Below are 20,734 nucleotides of genomic sequence, written 5' to 3'. Positions count from 1 at the left end.
TAACAATTCACATCTTCTACTAATTAAAACATATAGCTTAATATGAGGAACTTAGAATTCACTTATCTTCTGACAGCAAAAAATATTTGTTTGATTTTATATTTTAATTGGAAATCACATTATATTAACCTTAGACTTTTCATCTATATACTCTACATGGAAAATATTATAACTCAACAAATGGCAACTATTCTTAAATGTAAGGTTTCTATGTTAGAAAGTGTAATGTACCACTTTTTCCTCATTTATGAATATTTGCATGAAGTCTTTAAGTTTATTTGTACTTACAGTTCAAATGTCATAAATATCTTAGCTTTAAAAAACCTTGTTTTAAATGAACTTTTCATTTACATTTTATTCTGAAGTAATAAAACTCTATGACTCAATAATTTCCTAATACACCAAATTCCAACACAAGGTAGTTCTGAAGTTCCTTAGACTAATAGTAGGAATTTTAAAATACTCTTCTTTTTGACATGCAATATAGTTCTAAAGTGTGAAAATAAACATTTTTTTAATATAGAAAGTATTTCTGGAAGGGAAATCACCACCACCTATTCTGAGTTTTCCAAGTATGGACTTTCTCCTCTTCCTTAGTTTTTGTTTTTGACCATCTTTATTAAGTAAGTAAAAGGCAGCAAGAAGGTAATATTGGTTTGTTTATTTGCCTCATTTGTGGGTTCACAAGGGAGAATTTTATAGAGCTGTTCTTTCACAGACGTGTCACTTTTACCACCATTTCAGACTTTACACAAAGGTGATTCTTGTTTTGTAAATGAGAAAAAGTAAAAGACCACCAACTGAAAAGAACCTCTGTCTTCTCAAATACCTTATTTCTACGATTCCACTTCAGTGGAGGACTTATTCACAAAATCAAAGCCCAAAGTCCTAACAGGGAAGTTATTCTTTTCTTGGGCAAAAAGTATCTGGAATTAGGGAATATATTTGAACCATTTATTCAATAGCTGCAGCAGTGTGGTCAGCAAATTTATTCACTGACTGATTAGGACATTTTTGCGATATATGCATATTTTACATTTAATAGTTGTTGACTTTATTAAACTTATTCTTAGCATTCTAATATTAGTAGCCAGATATATTAAAATGTTATAATTTAAATGGCATATATACTTTTTTGAAAAGGTAAACACTTTGTAAAGTGTTAATTTACATTCAATGTGTACCAAATGTCTTGTTTGGCTACTTACATTCCCTATTGGCATGTTTTAGAAAGAAAATCAGCATATTTGAACTTTACAATTAGCCACATTTTAATTCACAGCATTTGCAATGAGTTATATTTTACATGATCATTGCTAAAAACAGCTAGATAATGCACACTTGTGGCAAATTTTTAGAGGGCAGTGAAGAAAGGGTCATGGCAAATTGGGCGAATGGGAAAAAAAAGGGAGGCAGCAATAAAAGATCAAAGGTAGAAGGAGAGTAGGCAGTGAGAAAAAAACAGGCAAGCAGAGACAGGTGCTAAGTATCAATTCGCTGAATATCATCTCCCCAAATGTCCTAACCTCCTTTTAGATTCAACCCCAATGCTGGATTTCACTAGACTGTGAAGAATTTTTCATCAGTTAATGCTTTTGATGCAAAACCACAGCCAAGTGATTAATTCCTTTTACTTTAGAATTGAGATACTGAAATAAAAAGTTTTTTTATCTTCTTAAAATTAAATAACTTTTTAAAACTATTTTGTGTGTAGTGGAAGCACACTTAAAAGAAAATGAAATAAAGATATAATTGTCAAGTCATGGATAGAGGTGAATACTAGGGAGACAAACCATTCTTTAATTTTAAGAGCTATTTGCTCTGCTTTTTAGTTCTTTGCCTTTCTCTAAAATTATAGATCATTATCTTGTAATCCATCCTTTCAGCATAAATGCCCATAATGTCTTAGCAAGCTTCTTTAGCTTCCACCTCAAAGCTATTTTATTAGTCCATTCTACCTTTCTCCTCACAGGACAAAATTCTACACAATAAAGTGTCTCTTCAAGTCTAAAGGTAAAGTATGTGAGGTGGAGGAGAAAGTAAGCTTATCCTCATGCTTAATAAGTAATGTATTTATTTTAAAGTTTTCATGTAGGAAAATTAACTTTTATGTACAGTTTTATGAATTTTAGCATACTCATGGATTCTTGTACTACCACAACCAGGAAATGAAATAGTTCTACCACCCCCTAATGATTACCATGGTGTTTTTCCTGGCTTTAACCCATCAACCATAGACCTACTTTCTTTATAGTTTTGTTTGGTTGGAATATCCAACAGATGGAATCACATAATATATAACCCTTTGAGACTGTTTTCTTCCACTTTGAGATTTACACAGGTTGTTGTGCCTTGTTATTGCTGACAACTGTTATTGTTTGAATGTGACATAGTTTGTTTCACCATTCATTCTTTGAATAGCATTTGGGTTTCCAATTTTCAGTGATAATGAATAAAGTTATTTTAAACCTTCCTGGAGCATAAATTTTCATTTATCTTTTTTTTACTAAATAAGAGTAAAATTACTGTGTCATGTGTTAAGTGTATGTTTAAATTCATAGGACACTGCCAAACTATTTTCCAGACTGGTTATACTATTGTGTATTCCCATCAGCTATGTATGAGAGTTCTAGTTGCTCCACTTGTTCACTAGTACTAGGTATTGTTAATTTCCTTTTCTTTTAAAAATTTAGTCATTATTGACTAAAGGTGTGTAGTGAGTAATACCTTCAAAATTTTTAAAGCTAGTCTAATAATTCTTTAGTCACCAGTGATGTTTTATTCTCTTTTTTCCTGAATTATTATTATTACTATTATTTTTGTGTATGTGACACTGGGGTTTAAACTTAGGGCCTCACACTTGGCAGGCAGGTGCTCTTGCCACTTGAGCCTCTCTGCCAACCCTTTTTTTGTGATAGGTTTTTTTTTTTTTCAAGATAGTGTCTTGCTAACTATTTGCCTGAGCTGGCTTCAAACTGCTTCTGATCTCTGCCTCTTGAGTAGCTAGTTTTATAGGAGTGATCCACCATTGCCCAGTTGAATTATTGTTTTAACTTTTTTTAGCTTACTTTCCCTGGTAGCACATTTCTAAATCTTTCCCTCCAAGCAAAAATTTTTAGAATAGTTCTTACAATTAAACAGCCACACAGCAAATCTAATTCAATAAATATTTACTATGGACCAGACAACATATTAGACATTAATAGTACAAAAGCTAGAATGTCTAACTTTGAGGACCTCAGGGAAGTAAAAAGAAAAATGCATATATTATGACATATGTAATAAGTATAATACAGTAATGTGTTAAGGAAATGGCGTAAGGAATATATAATCTTTGTGAGGCAAATGGATAAAGGATAACATTGTAGGTGTTTAGGAAGGAAAGGGCATTTTACATAGAAGGATAATCATAGCAAAGAGATGTGAAACAGCAAGCAGTTTGGTTTCACTGGAGGACAGAGTGCTTATTGGAGTAACAAAAGGATAAAGCTAGGCTCTTTACATCAGTTTTTCCTATGGACCACTGTAGAATTTAAGTTATTTTTGTTGCTGGAGGGTAGGAAAGGTGTGATGATGGTTGTGATGGTAGTGCAGGTGTAACATGGTTAGATTTGCATTTTAGTAAGATCATCTGAGTATTATAATGAACGATTTTGAGATAAGATGTTGATACCAGAGCCAAGGAGACCAGATGGCTTAAGAGACTATTTCAATAGAGTTGATAGAGGTTAAAGGTAGAAACAATGAGAATAAGACAATATATGTGGGAAGAGAGGTTAGTGAAGAGGGTAGAATGGCTGGTAAGAGAAAGAACACATTGACTTGAAAGCTGCTAAGAAGACTTAGTAACTGATCTGAATTTTTAGTGAAGGAAAGTTATTATGAGTTTCATACCCCTCCCCCCAAAAAAAGATGTGTTGCAGTCCCAACCCTCCATTCCTCAGAATGTAATGTTATTTGGAAATAGAAATACTATAAGTTTAATTAGATAACATGAGGTTATACTGGAGTTGGGTAGGCCCTTAATCCAACATAACGGGTGTGTTTATAAGAAGATGACTGTGCAGACACAGAGAGAACAGCATGTGAAGATGGAGGATTAGAGTGATGCATGTACAAGTCCAAGAATATCAAAGATTCATGCAAAACCATCAGAGGCTAGGAAGATACACGGAAGGAGTTGCCTGTGGTCTTCAGAGGAACCAGGGCCTTGGTGACATCTTAATTTGGGGATTCTAGATTTCAAAACTGTGAGACAAGAAATTTCTGCTATTTTAAGCCACACAGCTTAAGGTACTTTATTATGATAACATTAGGAAACTAATACAGAAGGAAAGAGTTCATTATGATTTTGGATGAAGATATCATTAGCCATAGTGAAAACTATGGAAGTAATCAGAATTCCAGTAAGAAAAAGTTCATGAAATTTAAATGCTGCTGCTTGTCCATTCTCTAGAATAGGGATGTACTATGTTCAATAAAAGTGATGACTAGGCCAAATTCATTAAACACACTTAAAGTTGAAGCCATAAAAAGAAAAAGGTGGAAGAAAAAGATGTAAGTTAGAGAATAAATGTAAAAGGATTTTCTGAAGCATTTTCTCAGACAAATCAATCTAGATCAGGAATCTTGTAATTCTTTATATGCTAAAGGCAGTTTTGTATTTCTTTATATGAACATGTATTTTCAACCAACAGTAACTATCTTGTTTATTACTAGATAGTGGAAGTGTTCAAATGTTAACATGTTCTGGTTAGTATGAATTTCTCTGTGCTTGTGAAGTTAAAAATATTCTCAGTTGTAATTAAATGTATCTTAAGTCAGTGTATAAATAAGCATTCCTATACTTAAATCCTATAATGTATTTGTACTTCACTTAAGTGAATGTGGAAGAAAAAAAAACAAGTAATCTAGTTAGATTGTTTCATGTCTTTGTTGCTTTATTATTTACATTCTGTTCTTTAAAAATTGTAATATTAATACAGTTTATTAGGTTACTATAAGTCCAGAATGAACACTTTTTATGAATTGTCAAAATTTTAATACTCCTCAGATTGCAACTGGATAGTGGAAACTGATGCTGTCTGCCATAATTTACTAAGGCCCTAAAGTATGCAGTGATGAGGTCAGACAGATGGTCACTGTGAGGAGCTGTAATTTACATATTAATTGCATACTAGCAGTTTGGCCTACCACAATTTTGTGTTTGCTGTCAGAAGACAAGAGAGTCCTGAGTCAGAAATACAGGACTTCACAACTAATGGCACAACAAGCAACATGAGCTTCATGATTCTATTGGCTCCTCTCACACCCAGCCCAGAACACATGACATGGTCTAGGCTGGTTTGCACACAGTGGATTTGTGTCACAGCTGAGGAACCATGACCTAGGGGAATTCTAATCTTCTTTTATTCCCATACTGGGTTTTGAACTGAGGGACTAGGCAGTTCAAAGTTTGAACTGAGCTAGGCAGGTGCTCTATGACTTAAGCCATGCCTCCAGCCCTTTCTTCTCTGGATATTTTTGAGATAGGATCTCTGTCTGTGCTACCCCAACCCCAGGCTTGCCTGGGCCTCACTTCTCCTATTTACGCTTCCCATGGTAGCTAGGATAGCAGCTGTGCATGGCCATACCCACCTTTTTCTGCTAAGATGGGGATCTTGCAAACTTTTTGCCAGGACTGACCTCTAACCATGATCTTCCTGATCTCAGCCTCCCAAGTAGCTATAGAAACTCCAGTGTTTTATAATGAACTTTAAGAAAGCTTGCTTAATCTTTCTTGCCCCAGAGAGAGATGTTACCTTTATGATACTAAGCAAAGGTGCTCTGATAATGTCTGAGAGACATTACATCTTCCATGACTGCTTACTATTAAAAAAAATCCTTGAAAAGCTAGTCCATAATAAATGGCAGTGCTTCTGCTCTTAAGCACCAGAGGCCCATGGAGAATTATTATCTTTGAATATTTTGTGTCACAACCTAAACACTAGAGTTATGGAGAAAAAAGTCTAGTGCCTGGATATTTAAAAAGAAAAGAGCTAAAATTTTTTTTTCTGTAAATTCTAATTTTGTAAGACAAGTTTCTTTATAGTGTTAATACTTTATCATATACATTTTAATCTTGGCATAATGTTGGATCAAAATGGATATTTTCTCTTTGTATCATAATACATATAATTTATTTCACAGTATAGAAGGTAATGGGTAGTCTCGTATTGACTTAAGAGGGTTGATTTAGAACAGAATGTGAAAATATATTTTCTAATAGAATGTTGAATGCAACAAGGACTTACATGAGGTTAATAGTTTATTAACTTTTAAGCTGTAAATGATGAGCATCTTTAAAGTACTTGTAAAGATGCATATTAGCTTTCTAAATTCAGGTAGTTCTGTAGACGAACAGGAATTAGAAGTGAAAATATTCCATTTGGGAGCACATTGTTGTTCAATAGTTGAGTCCTGATGGTTATTCTGCAAAGATGTAGTAGTTCACATGGGTCCTCGTATCTTGTTGAGGGAATGTATTCCAACCAATTTGAAATAATTGGACGTCTTCCTAAACTCAGCTGCGTCTGAAGAAAAATGATATACTTTATTTTTATCGTGTTAATCATTGGATGAGTCCAGATTATTAGTGCTTTTATTTTTTATTTGAATTCAGAAAATAGGTCTTAAGTTTATACAATCCTTGTAACCTTTGTCAAAGTGTTTCCACTCGAGGCAAGTATTTTATTCCCATGTTATTTTCATGATAATGAAGTTTAAATTATAAGTCTAAGGACACAAAGCAAAATTGTTTTACAGCTATGAGTAGGTAAGTTTTTAATTTTAGATGGATCCTAGTTATGTTTTATCAGTTTCTCCTTCTAGAGGAGTTATTATCAACATGGCCAAACACTGGAATTATCTTGGGGAATATAAGAGTTACCAGTACTTAGGTTCTATTCCAGAAATGATTGTATTGGTTTGGCACAGGACACAGTGTAATTCCTTAAAATTCTCCATGTGGTTCCAACAAGTGTGAAATAAAAATTAACACACAAGAAGACATGAGTGGAGTCCTGCCCAAATGAAAAGATACCTTTTTAAAGGTTCAATTCTAGAGGTCAAATACAAATAGATTAATTTAGAAGGAAAGAATATTGCTATACTACAGAGATAGTTTCCCAGTAGAACCTATACTTTCCAGACTCCATTAACAGTTTGCTTATCTAACATATATATATATATATATACACACACACATATATGTGTACATATATATTATTTAAACATCAGCTATTTAAAGAATTTCTACTCTATGCTCAGCATTATGGTAGGTACTTGGGCTAATTGTTAGAGCATACAAAATGGGAGTTTTCTGTGCTCCCAAGACCCCTGGTCTAATATATCTAAAGATATATTCGCAGTAAACTGTATGTACTGTGATGGTGGAAACTGGGAAAGTGTGGAAGTACAAAGAAGGGACTAAAGTGTTCTTTAAGTAGGTTTAATGCGATCCTTTCATCCAGGCAGATAATTTTTTGCTCAACTCTATCCTAGTGTTTTTTCTACTGTAGTTTTACTTCAGGAATACCATTCTTGGAACTGGTTGAACACTAATATATTCTGTAATAATTGTTCAGGACTAACACTGGACAAGGACCAGCAAGTTACTGAAGATGTAAAGAATTATTTTTGTTTTAAAAATGGGTTGCCAAAATAATTTGAACAATTTTCTTTCCTTACAATTGGTCCAGGGACTGATATTTATTGTTGAGGCATTGAAAAAAACAGCACAGTTATGTATTTTATTAATTTATTTCTAAAGTGTACTTTTTTGGGGGGAGGGACTGGGGTTTGAACCCAGGGCTTCATGCTTCCTAAGCAGGCACTCTACCACTTGAACCATTCCACAAGTCCCTCTAAAGTTTCACTTTTAAAGATAAGGGGAACTACTGGTTCCTTTGTAATTTGACTGGTTTAAGTTAAAGAAGTAAGTTTCCGTAAAGCAGACTTATTTCTTTCAATAACTGGACATGATTCAATTTGGTGCTGAAACTTGTAGTTCATTTTGAAGGGTGAACATTGCCTTGATATGATTGATTTTTTTCTTTTTCTCTAAACTTTGTTTATTCCAAAAGCCTTGTTAAGAAGGTCTCAACATTTCTGTGAGATATTTTCAGTTGAAGATATGTTTTAAGTCTTTATAATGCTTAAAATTGTTTTGAGATTTTGAATGGAAAAACGTATTTCTTACTGTATTACTTGTATTTGTGTGGAGAAATGCAACCCTCATTTTGAAATATTCCTTTGGAAAGGAGGTCTGTTAAATTTTCAATTTTTTGTTTTATGAGACAAAAATATTAAACATGGCTTATGTTTTTGGAATACAATAATGTATATCTACTTAATAACACTGAAATAAACTAAATTTGACTTTTAAGTTTCTCTGTTTACAAAATCAAAATTTAAGGACTAATTTTTTAGCTAAATTAGATTTTACCTCATTTTTAATTAATAAGCATTTACACAGTGATTATTTTGTCTTTGGATGTAACTTATAGATTTAAAATTAACTTTTATTTTTGCCAAGAAAGGCAAAAATAAAAATGGAATATTGAAATTCATCAATATTTAATCCCGAACCCAAATATCAGTGTCTTGCTTACCTCTATTTCCCTGATTGAAATGGTAGAAAGTACTCTGGAACATAGCACTAAACATGTTTTGGCATCTTCCTGGATGTCAATCAATTCATGATCAACCATTATTCTCACTCTCGAAGGGTAGAGCAATATTGTTAAGACAATGTTAATAGGATTTTTTTCTCTCTCTAAAATTCCATATTGCAGGAGTATTTTTAAGATATTAGATTGTCTTGTCTGAGCCACATAAAGTAGAGGTGTGATGCCACTTAATGGGCTTGGACAATATACTGGTGTGAAAGTTCTGTGAATGAAACAAAACAAAAGTCCACTGAATACAGGATTGAGTAAAGTGATCTTAGCAGTGATTCAAAATAATAGTATTATCTCTTAAGTACAAGTTATCTTAATTTTTAATATATATTTATGTATAATATAATTTACATTGCATATAGTATGTCTTAAATTTTTATATTGTATAAATCTAGACCAAACTGAAGGTTAAAATAAATCTCCTACTGCAGATTGAAACTTCCCTTTACAGTGTATGTAAATTGTTTACTCTTAGTTATAACAGTTCTGTTTCTCAATTGAGAAATCCACATTGATTAGGCGAGTATTATAAAATTCATGAAGCCCTAGAAAATCCAAAATGGAAATGAAACAAAGACCTTTTCATTTCACTTTATTAATAGAATTATGTGACTATTTTAATATCTTTTTGTTTTTGTTCTCAATAGCATATCAGACATGAGCTTGAATAGAGTAGAGATTAGATGAAAAAGGATTAAGTATGACTATTTTGATTATTTTTTTTTTCATTTTAATACAATTAAGATGGATGTTTGTGGACTTAAGAAATGTAAATTATGATGACAGCTGTATCAGAACTCTCCAGGACAGAATTTTATTTTCCTTCTTCAAGAGTAAAGTTTAGAATTTCTTCTTGCCAGCCAGGGCTACACAGTGAGTTCAAGACCAACATGGCCTACACAGCAAGACCCTTTTTCAAACAAAACAAATCAAAGCAAACAAAGAATATCCTCTAAAATTTTATTTTCCCTAGGTAGCACATAAGGTCTAAACTTGAAAATTTCTCCCCCCATGACAGAATGAAAATTTTAAATTTTTGACAATTATATAGTGTTTGCAAGTGTTTCATTTACTAGACTTTTGTACTTACTATTGAGTTGGTCACTACCAATGTAGAGTAAACATGGTGATATGTCTCTGACCATAGGGAATTTTAACAAAAATTTTTCCAAGTAACATGTCTTTTAGAACTAAGGAAAGGGGAATTTGATTAATGGTCTTGTCTCTTGAATTCTCTTGTTTGACCCAATAAAATATTAATATATTTTATATAATAACATAGAAAGTATAATTGATTTTAGACAACTATGCAGAATAAAGAAAGGGGAACTTTAAGATTGCATATGTTTAATTAATATGGGAGGAAGCATGGTATAATAGTATAAACATTGGAGGCTTAAGCATTTTAGGTTCTGTTTAGGTTCTAAAACTAGCTGTGTGATCTTGGGTAAGTCAGTTTCTGAGTCTTAGTTTCCACATGCATTTCTGTAATAATTTGCTCATTCTTTCATTAACTTTTTTAGAACATGCCTTTTCATACAGAGATGAAAAATGTATTCATTGATTAGTATCACAGACAACAGAAAATAATTTAATACAGTAAATACAATAAAAGGTGATATTTGCTATGATAGAAGTCAGCTTAAGTTATTATAGAAACATTGAGGACTGTCACTGAACTCTATATGGAATAGTCATTTCCTGTAGATTATCTGGGAACTAATAGTTGAAGACTAGTGTTTTCCAATAAAAATATTAGAATGTTTTAAGCACAAGCATGAACCACCATTGGAGGATTATTACACCTGGACTAGCTATATAAAATATACATTTTATTTTAGAGGCACTGTTTTCAAACTGTCTTTACTGAATAATTCTATAAAACTAAGAAAAGGGAGCATCTCTGGTTGAAGTAAATTTGAGGATCCTAGAGGTCTCTGTCCTACTGAATCCCTTGTCAGGAGCTCCTAAAAGTATAGTTGCAGAATAACTTGACCAACTAGGTTATCTTTAAAACTTCATTAAGCCCATAAAAGCCAGACAATCATAATTTAAAAATACAATAGTGTAATGCAAATTAATGTTTTAGAACTCAAGATATAGGTAATAATTCTGCCACTGATGCTATCTTTTCTATCTACACACATATATGTGTGTATATATGTATGTATATGTGTGTGTATATGCAAACATATATATATATATATATATATATATATATATTTAACTGATCAATTCACCTATTCACTTTCTCTCCTGAGTCATCTCCAGACTAATATTATCCTGAACATCTCAACTTTTTCCACAAATACTTCCAATGTATGTCCAAAGTTGAAGTCTTTTTTTTTTTTGATGATTTTTTTTCATTTTTCTTTTATTATTCATATGTGCATACAAGGCTTGGTTCATTTCTCCCCCCTGCCCCCACCCCCTCCCTTACCACCCACTCCGCCCCCTCCCTCTCCCCCACCCTCAATACCCAGCAGAAACTATTTTACCCTTATTTCTAATTTTGTCGTAGAGAGAGTATAAGCAATAATAGGAAGGAACAAGGGTTTTTGCTGGTTGAGATAAGGATAGCTATACAGGGCATTGACTCACATTGATTTCCTGTGCGTGGGTGTTACCTTCTAGGTTAATTCTTTTTGATCTAACCTTTTCTCTAGTACCTCTTCCCCTTTTCCTATTGGCCTCAGTTGCCCAAAGTTGAAGTCTTTAACTACTCCTTCTGCATTACCTATCATTGGTACCCAGTATCCACCATTTTATGTAGCTCTTCACAATTTTTTTTGCTTTGTGTATGTTGTCCTCCTTTTAAAATTCTGAGACAAGCCTAGCATATCTTTGAAGACTTTCACCAGTAAACTTTCATGAAGTCTTGATTACCCTGAACTTTGTCTTACAACTCATGGTATTTCATAACTACCTCCCTCAAGCTCTTATCATTTCAGAAAACTTCCTTAGTATCTTTAAACTTTCATTTTTCTCATCTTCAAAAAATATTGTTGAGAAAGAGGATCTATAAAAATTTAAGCTCCAAAAGGGCAGCAATTTTTGTCTTTTTGGGTCACAACTGTATCTCTTTGAGTACCTAAAACAACATTAAGCCCTTAGGAGGCACTCACATATTTCTTAATTGGAATTTGCTTTCAGTTGTAACAAGATTTCTGGTGATCTGCAATCACTTAAAGTTTTGAAATCCAATGTAATTTATTCATTTTGCTAGTTCTTGAGAAGGTATTTGACTTAGCCTTATAAGCATGGAACCCTAAGTAGTCATTGTTAAGATGGAGAAATACTAGATTATTCAAAGATGTTAAAATTAATATTACCTTTAGAAGATATTGAATGAATATTGAAAATGTTGAAAACATGACTAAAACTCAAATGGGTTTAAAATGAGACTTAAAAGTCCAATCTATATCCAAATGACATATGATTAATCTTCATGTTTAAAGAGTATGGTGCTATAAACCAAAATTTGCTTAATCTGTACTGACAGTTAATTATAACAGTACTTATATGGATGTAGTGAGGCAAGCAAGGCAAGAATCAGTTTTTAAATGTGAGGTTAATGAACTGAAACCTGTATCTAAAAACCTGTCATCTGTGCTTATGAAATGGGGCATATATTTCCATACAGACATGCAGATGATTCAGTTTTGTAGCTGTAATTATTTCTAATTTTTTCTACATGTTCTTTGTTTCTAGATGATAAAGCTAATAGATACTTCTCCTTAGTAATTTTATATCTGTAGTATTCAACATAGTAGACTGTCTTGAAGCCATGTTTTCCTTTTACTCAATCAGACTAATATCTCTAAGTTACCCATCTATCTTTTTGTCTATTCCTTCTCGACACTCTTGCCCAGGTTTCTCAACACCTAACTAACTATGCATTTTGACCAATTTTCATTTGATTATTCTCAGGTAATTTCATCCATGATCATAACTTCAACTACTGTCTACTCATTTATTTCACCAAATATTGAATATATACACTGTTTTAGGTGCTTGAGATATATTAGTTAACAAAAATGAACCCCCCTGCTGTCTTGTATTAAAGTGAGGGATGACTAACAACATAGGGTGAACATAGCAAATGAGCAAATTTTATAATGTTAGAAGGCAATAAATGCTGTGGAAAATAGGTACAGTAGAGAAGGATAAGAAGTATGGATATGCTGGGAATTGCTTTGAGGGCAATTTACAATTTTAAATGGGATGTTAGGAGAGGGCATTACCAAAAGACTAGAAGGAAGTGAGGAAATATTAGCTAGGTAGATATTTAAGGTGCCAAAGACAGGAGAGTGTGGCTGGAGTGGTGAAGGAAGAATAAGGGAGCCAGCAGGACTAAAAGGGTGAAAAGGGTGGAGAATAGAAGGATGTAGGACAGAGGAAATGGGATGTCACATTGTGGAGAACCTTATGGATCACTATAAAAACATTACCTTTTACCCTTTATGGAATGGATGAGTCATTGGAGATTTCAGGTAGAAGAGAAACATGTCCTGCCCTTTGTAGAGAATTTATTGTAAAACAAAAGGAAGGAAACTGCTTAGCTTGAGACAGGGTAATAGCAATGGAAGCACCATATTGTGTAAACTGCTTGCAGATAGAATCATCAGATATTCTAACAGATTAGATGTGGGATGTAAGAGAAAGACATCAGAGATGGCACTACATATCTAGGCACCTACTGTACATCACTACCTGTATATGTCATAGGCAGGTCAAACTCATATGTCCAAAACTGAGTTTGTAGGTGCTTTGTAATACCTTAATAGGTATGAGTATGGCAAAAGGAAGTTTCCAGATATGATTAAGATAAGGATCTTGAGATGGGCCCAATGTGACTGACTGCAAGGATCTTTAAATAATTCTTCTTCTTCCTCCTCCTCCTCCTCCTTTCTTCTTCTTCTTCTTCCTTCTTCTTTCTTCTTTCTTCTTCACAATAATGAGGTTTGAACTAAGGGTCTCACACTTGCTAGGCATGAGCCACTCCTCCAGCCCACAAGGGTACTAGAAGTGTCAAAATGATGAGAGTGAGTCTGTGAAGGAGATAGGGTTCTACTACAGTGCCAGCTTTCAAAGTGGAGGAAGAGGCTGTGTACCAAGCATTATAGGTAGCCTCTCAACGCTGGCAAAAGCAAGGAAACAGATTCTTCCCAAGAAACCAGATCTGCTAAAATTTTGATCTTAGCCCCCATAAAGTCTATTTTGGACATCTGACCTCCAGAAGTATAAAATAATAAAACTGTGTTGTTTTCAGCCATTATGTTCTGGCAGTTTGTTTCAGGAGCAATAGGAAACTAATATAACCAACAACCAGTCTCAAAATTTAGACATGTGAAGACCAGCTCTGCCCTCTGATTCTCCCCATCTAAATCATTTACTGTGTCTTACTCTTCTATTTTAAGGTACATCTTTTTCCTCACTGCTACAGCTTTAGTTTAGAAACTTACATGTACAATAGTACTATCAAAGGAGGCAATAAAGGGTGGGTAGGATGGTAGCAAAGCAGAATTATTTCTCCCCTCAAAACCATTATAAATATGCCTATAAGCTAAGGAAGCACAGTATGCTTGCTGTGTAAATTCAACTTCAAGTAACTCTTTAAACCACCTCCCTTTATCAAATCAGATTGCTTCTTCCAGCTCTTCCTATATAGAAATTCTGTGAATGCTGTTGTACCTGGAGTGTTTGGGTAGTCTCCTAACTAGCTTCCCTGCTTCTCCATCTTTCCTTCCCACAATCCAGTCTTCAAATGGAAGTGGATGAATTTTTTCTACACATTTGACCTTCACCAGCTGGGCATCACTATGTTATAAATTTCAAATTTCTCTTAGCTGAGTATGCCGGTGCATACCTGCAATGCCAAAACTCCGGAAGCTGAGTCAGGAGGATCACAAGTTCAAGGATAGTCTCAGAAAAAAGTATTTTTTTTTTGTAGCACTGGTGTTTGAACTCAGCATATCACACTGGCTAGGCAGATGTTTTATCATGTGAGCCACTCTGCCAGCCCTTTTTATGTTAGTAATTTTGAGATACGGTTGTATGCTCAGACTGGCCTGGACTGTGATCCTCCAATTCTGTGCTTCCCTGCATAGCTAGGATGATATACACATGCTACCACACCCTCCCATTAGTTGAGAGGGATCTTGTGAACTTTTTGCTCAGGCTGGCCTAGAACCCTAATTCTCCCAATCTCTACCTCCATAGTAATAGGGTAGAGGATTAGCTATTGTACCTAACCTAAAATTTTTTTCTCAATATGGTCCTCAAAGTCCTTCAAGGTTTCATTTCCAGGATTCATGTGTCCATACTACCTGATTCTCATCTAGCTATTACTATACTACCTGCAGTGATTGGTGTATTGTGTTCCTGTTGGTTTTAGTTATCCTTCCTCTGCCTAGATTATATTTCTTTAAGAGAAAGAAACTCTCATTTACTCATGACAATTTAAGATACCTGTTCTTCTCAAGAGACTCCTCAGATATATACCTCTCCCCAACAGTGTTAAAATAGTCATCTCTACCTGCACATGCTTCTATTTTTACACTTTAGAGTATCATTACAATTTTTTTACATTTATGTTTCACTATTGTGTTAGCGCTCCAAAATCAAAAATAACTCTTTGGTTTTTATCTCCAACAAATAACATAGAGACTGACACTTTAGAAAATGCTTAATAAATGATTGTTGTTACTTTAAGTGAATAACATCCTAACTAGTCTCAATCTGTCACACATGGCATTTAAATATTTGTTGCAGGTTTGTTGTGAAAATGGTCAAACAAGTTCCTTTCCCTTACTAATTCTGCCTCCACTGCAGGGACTATGTAAAAACTTCATTATTATAAGAGGAAAATAATCAAATCAAGGGAGGGTGATCAAAGAATGATACTATTATAGAAATTAAAAAAACAGTAGGAAAATTACTGTAGTAATTATGATGACATAATATCTGTGCTCAAATATTTGGTAGGTTTTCATGTAGAACAGAAAATAAATGTAATTTGTTCTTTCTAGTTACAGGGGCCAAAGTGAAAAAAATGCAGTAGATCTCAACACACTGAAAAAACAATCAAAATACATTAGTTCAACAAAATCTTGTTTGAGCCCTTGCTATGTGTCTGGCATAGTTTTAGGCACAGGATTCAATGAAGAAAGTTCCTGCTCTCATGGAGCTTACTTTTTAGTGAATATAGATAGGGAACAAATAAATGAACAGCAAATAAAGAGATTGGTGGCCAGAGCTGGACAGAGAATGAACATAAATGCTGACAAGGACTGACTGGCTTCTTTGCATTGGGTGACTAGGGAAGGCCTCTTTGAGGAGATGACATTAATACTGTGATTCAGCTGATAGGCAGACAGCTATAGGAAGATCTGAGTGAAGAGGTTTTTAGGCTAAAGGAACAGTTATAAAGCCTAAAGGCAGGAATGAACATCAGGATGTTCCAGATAAAAAGGTCTGCAGGAATAAAATACAGTGTTCAAGGGAGAGAGTAACATGAGACTTGATTCAGGAGAATTATTAAGGGCCCATTCATTAGGGCTTTATAAAAAGGGGTGTTGTTTGATACCATTTATAGTGGGAAAACTTTGGAAGATTTTAAGCATGGGTGATGGTAGCTATATTATGTTTTAAAAATATCCACTCAGATATCTAAAAGAATAGGTTATAGGAGTTAGAAGGAAGAGTGAGTGAAATCTGGCAGCATTGCTGTTTTCTAGGCAAGAGATGATGGTGGTTTCACCTGGGTTAGAAAAGGAGGAGATGAAAAGAAGGAGCATTAGGAAATGTTTTATGTTTGAGAAAGGGGGAGGAGGGAGTGAGGAATGAAAATATAATGGAGGGGGTGAATTGTTTAAAGTATACTATTCACGTGCATAGAATTTTCACAATGAAATTGCGTTGTGTTATTAATATATGTGAATTCAAAATAAAATGATATTTTTAATCATAAAGCCCTAATAATATGTGGCATGACAAAGAAATAGACTGATTCATCTGGAAAGTTTAGGAACAAGTCTAAGTACATGTAATAATTTAATATGTAATAAAGTGTGGCATTTTAATTCAGTGGAGAAAGGAGAGATTGTGCAATAAATAGTGGAAAACTAGAAAGAGAAGAACTAGGGTATGTTTTAGAGGCAGTCATAGGGACTGACTGATGTGCTGGTGAAGGAAAGAAAAGAATCGAGAATAAATCTCAGATTTCTGCTGTAAGCAACACCACAGAACAATGCGAGCTGTTAATAGAGTGGGAAAGTCAGGGGAAGGATCAGATTGGCAGGGAGAGGGATGAGTTAGCTCAATAAATTGTGTTTTGTTCCTGTTAACTTTGAGATGCCATGTAGTAATGTCAGGTAGATAGTAAAGGGAGTCTGGATCTCATGAGAGGTCTGACTAGAGAGCACTTGGGAATCACTGACATATATGTACTATTTTATTTCATGAAACTGGGTAAATCTTTGGGTGAATGTGAATAGCTGGGAAACAGAAGGCCTCAGGGCAAAGGACCTGATATCACACCAGGAAATAGCTAATTCATTACCAGTAGAATTGTACAATCGGAAATCAATAAGCATAGGCCAGGGATGTTCTGCAGGAGGCTGCTTCTCAGAGTAAAGGTTTCCAATAAACTGTCCATCCAAATTAAAAATTCTATGATTCTGAAAAGTCCAAGTTGTGGTCAGTAGAATTGGCTTGTAATGACTTGCATCTTTTAATGATGCATCTTGTATGAATGCATCTAAGTAAAAATTTATTAATTAAAAAACTCCCTTAAATAGCTGCTAACTGGGGATGGGGATGTATGTAAAAATAAAATCACAGTTGTAGAGCACTTGCCTAGCAAATGTGAGATCCTGGATTCAAACATCAGCAACACACACACACACAGTCTTTAAAGGACCTCTATGACCATGATCCTCTGTGTGTCTCTCTTTCATTTTTCCTTCCAATATTCTTCCCCTCCATAATCTTTTCATTTAGTTTCTCTTCCTCTGTTTCACTCCATGTTTCTTTCCTGCAGATCTTCCAAGGCTACACATAGGCATTATTTATCCCAGCTAGTGGCTCTCACCTTTGGAAACTGCTAATCTATGCTGTACTTACAAACATAATACTCAAAACAACAAAAAGTGCCATGGGGGGGCTAATTAATGATATTTCTAAACCACATCTGTCAGCTCATATACTTGAGTAACATTAAGGAACATATCCAGTGGTTCTCCCATGGCACAGTGATACACAATAAAAAACAATCTCTGCTTCATGGAGAACCTAAACTGGATTAGTCTTCAGTACTATCTGTCTTGTTTTTCACTGTATACCTGGCTCCTGTCATTGTATTTATTATAGTGCTGCACACATAATATGAATACTTTGATGAATAAATGGACAAATTCTAATTCTGATCAAACTAATAAATTGTCCATCCAAATTCTAATCAAACTAATACATAAAACTAAAAAATAAATTATAGCTATAGCAAACTAAGTAACTTAAGAATCTGTATTATAGACACAATGAGGATTTTATTTTCAAAGATGCTCAGTAGAATTCATTATGTAGAGTGATATGTTCAGACTATGTAAAAATTTGGCCCTATAACACACTGCATCAGATACTTGATTTTCATTATATTCAGTAGCGGAGAATTAAATTATATATATATGGAGAGAGAGAGAGAGTGAGTGAGAGAGATATGAGAGATATGGAATTGCACCTTGAAAATCAACTAATATACACACTATCATATATAGCTTCAGTATTCTCAAAAGAGATCACAGTATTACACAAAACAATGTCTTTGGGGCTGGTGCAGTGGCTCAAGTGGTAAAGCACCTGCCTAGCAAGTGTGAGGCCCTGAGTTCAAATTCCAGTGTTACCAGAAAGAAAGAGTTGAAAAGCAGTGTCTTTGTCTAGTTAGGGAAACCTACTTTTTCTTTCTTTTAAAAAAATTTTAAATGTATATTTTCTAACAATGCATTACATTGGGCACTAACATGTAAGCTGTATAGAGAAGAATCAGTAATAATTTATTGGTATATAGTGTACATATAGATAAAAATTTATTGAGTAGATAATGAAGGAATAAAGGAGTAAACAAATGAGCAATTAAGTCATATTTATCCATATATTAAAATATCGTACTCTCCCAAAGACAAACTGTTATATGACACCTAGCATGTAATAACAACTTATTACATACTAGGCAACATGTTGTGAAATGTATAGTGCTTGCCTTATTTAACTGAGATAAAATGTCCGTTATATACATGTATGAAAATGTCATCATTCAACACATTATTTTGTATAATTACTACTAAAAAAGATAAACTGACATTCTATAGTTAAAAACATTTGATATTACCTCCATATCAATGCCAGGTTACAACTTCTGTCTTGAACATAGTCTTTTGTCTTCTTGAGAAGCAATTCCACAAAGTCAGGATTACCTTTTCTGGCAAAAACCCAGTACAGAATTGTATTCACACAAATTTCAGTAAATTCAAGATTAAAATTTAGTTCAAAACGGTATCCTGACTTTTCCACAAATGCAATATAATCTGTGAGTAGTATGTCAAACCCATCCAAGTCGACATACCTCAGAATTTTTGCCAATGTTCTGTAAATCCTAGGTTCATAGCAGTGATAGCCCCACTGACCCAAAAACTGCAAGGAGGGTCTCTTAACAATTTTGTCAATGAGATTGCAGAATATATTGCCTCTTGGAAAAGAAATCTTTCGACATAGCTTAAAAGATTTACTCATTGCTTCTTAAGGCAGGAATATAGAAATAAAATCACAGGTAGTCATACTGTAATCCTTCAGTTACATATTTTGATAGTGTGGTAGGCTTTGCTCCACAAACAGAAAGTGCCCTTTAAGCTGCAGCCAGAAAAATATCATACGCATTATTACCAGAAAGTACTGGATGACATCACAATAGTTGAAGATCTGTACTCAGCATAGGTCAGATACTTGAGATAGTATATGTAACTGGTGACAGCTGAGAGAAACACACTGGACAGAAACGGCCTGCAGAAGAGCTAGGAGACAGAACTTGTAACTTTCCAAGAATTCAGCTCAGTCTACTTCGTATGTTTCTCAAGTGCTAAAAACATAGTTTATACATTAGACTAAATAATCTTAATAAACATTGATTCTTCTTTTTAGGCCATCATATAAACATAAATAATCAATTACTGTTGTTCTCATGCTATGCATGAATACTTGTTCTCACTTAATCCTCATAGGTTATTTCCCTATTTTATAACTAAGGAGACTCATTAGATAGGTTAATTACCTTGCTAATAGACACTGTGTCATTCCCAGTAAGAAAGGATGTAATACAATATCAAACAAAATACAGAAACTAGGTTTTAGAATTTTCAATTTTATAGAGATTATTCCTCTACAAACCAGGCAGAATATAAACAATTTGGACATTAAAGGTACTTCAAGTGTGGGGGCTGGGGTGTGGCTCAGTGATAGAGTGCTTACCTAGCATTTGTGAGGACCTGGGTTTGATCCCCAGCACTAATAAACAAAAAAGCATAAGTACTTCAAGCTTGATATGGTATCCTTGCCCCCAGGAAAATCAAGGGGGAATATGTTATGGTTGTTTCCATATTGTATAGTCGCTCACATCTCAGCCACCTTCCTATGCCTTTTGTGGAGAGATAAGTCTTAGATTTGACACCTTTGGGTATATGTACTCACATTTTAAAGGGACTTCAATGTTCTCTGTTTTTTCTGCATATTTTTACTTAAATCACATGAATAATATCTCTTTAGTAAGAGAAAATTATAACTTTGGATTCTTTGTAACATACTTTCACCAATATTGCATTTAATTTTGTAAACTCTATACTCTCTCATTATGATGACCTAATAACTATTATTGTCTTTCTTAAATGGAGGGTTTTTCTCTATTTTCTTCTTTTGTCATTTTCTCCATCTCAAAAGGGCATTTTTAAATTAACTTTTTTTTGATT

The 20,734-nt window shown here is 34.0% G+C and overlaps 1 protein-coding gene across 1 annotated transcript; it reads right to left on the bottom strand.

The window, feature by feature from the left end:
- Positions 1 to 6,365: 6,365 nt before the first annotated feature.
- Positions 6,366 to 19,508, bottom strand: Asb17 (ankyrin repeat and SOCS box containing 17). The gene is made up of 3 exons (XM_020187743.2): positions 19,108 to 19,508; positions 8,652 to 8,931; positions 6,366 to 6,572 (listed from the first exon to the last, which is right to left on the bottom strand). The coding sequence occupies exons 1-3, from the start codon at positions 19,506 to 19,508 to the stop codon at positions 6,366 to 6,368; spliced, it is 888 nt and encodes a 295-aa protein (XP_020043332.1).
- Positions 19,509 to 20,734: the final 1,226 nt, after the last annotated feature.

This window comes from Castor canadensis, chromosome 7 (genome assembly GCF_047511655.1).
Source record: "Castor canadensis chromosome 7, mCasCan1.hap1v2, whole genome shotgun sequence".
Classification (NCBI taxonomy): Eukaryota; Metazoa; Chordata; class Mammalia; order Rodentia; family Castoridae; genus Castor; species Castor canadensis.
Note: the sequence above shows the minus strand (reverse complement) of the source record. Positions and strands in the feature narration are given on the sequence as shown.

Bases quoted from the DNA above. Each gene is read 5' to 3' on its own strand.
- Asb17 (XM_020187743.2), bottom strand. From the start codon at position 19,508: ATGAGTAAATCTTTTAAGCTATGTCGAAAGATTTCTTTTCCAAGAGGC. The intron at 8,932-19,107 runs GTAATATCAAAT...TTTCATTCACAG, and splicing joins AACCTGGCATTGATATGGAG to AACTTTCACACCAGTATATT. The intron at 6,573-8,651 runs GTAAGCAAGACA...ATTTTTCTTCAG, and splicing joins TTTCAATCAGGGAAATAGAG to ACGCAGCTGAGTTTAGGAAG.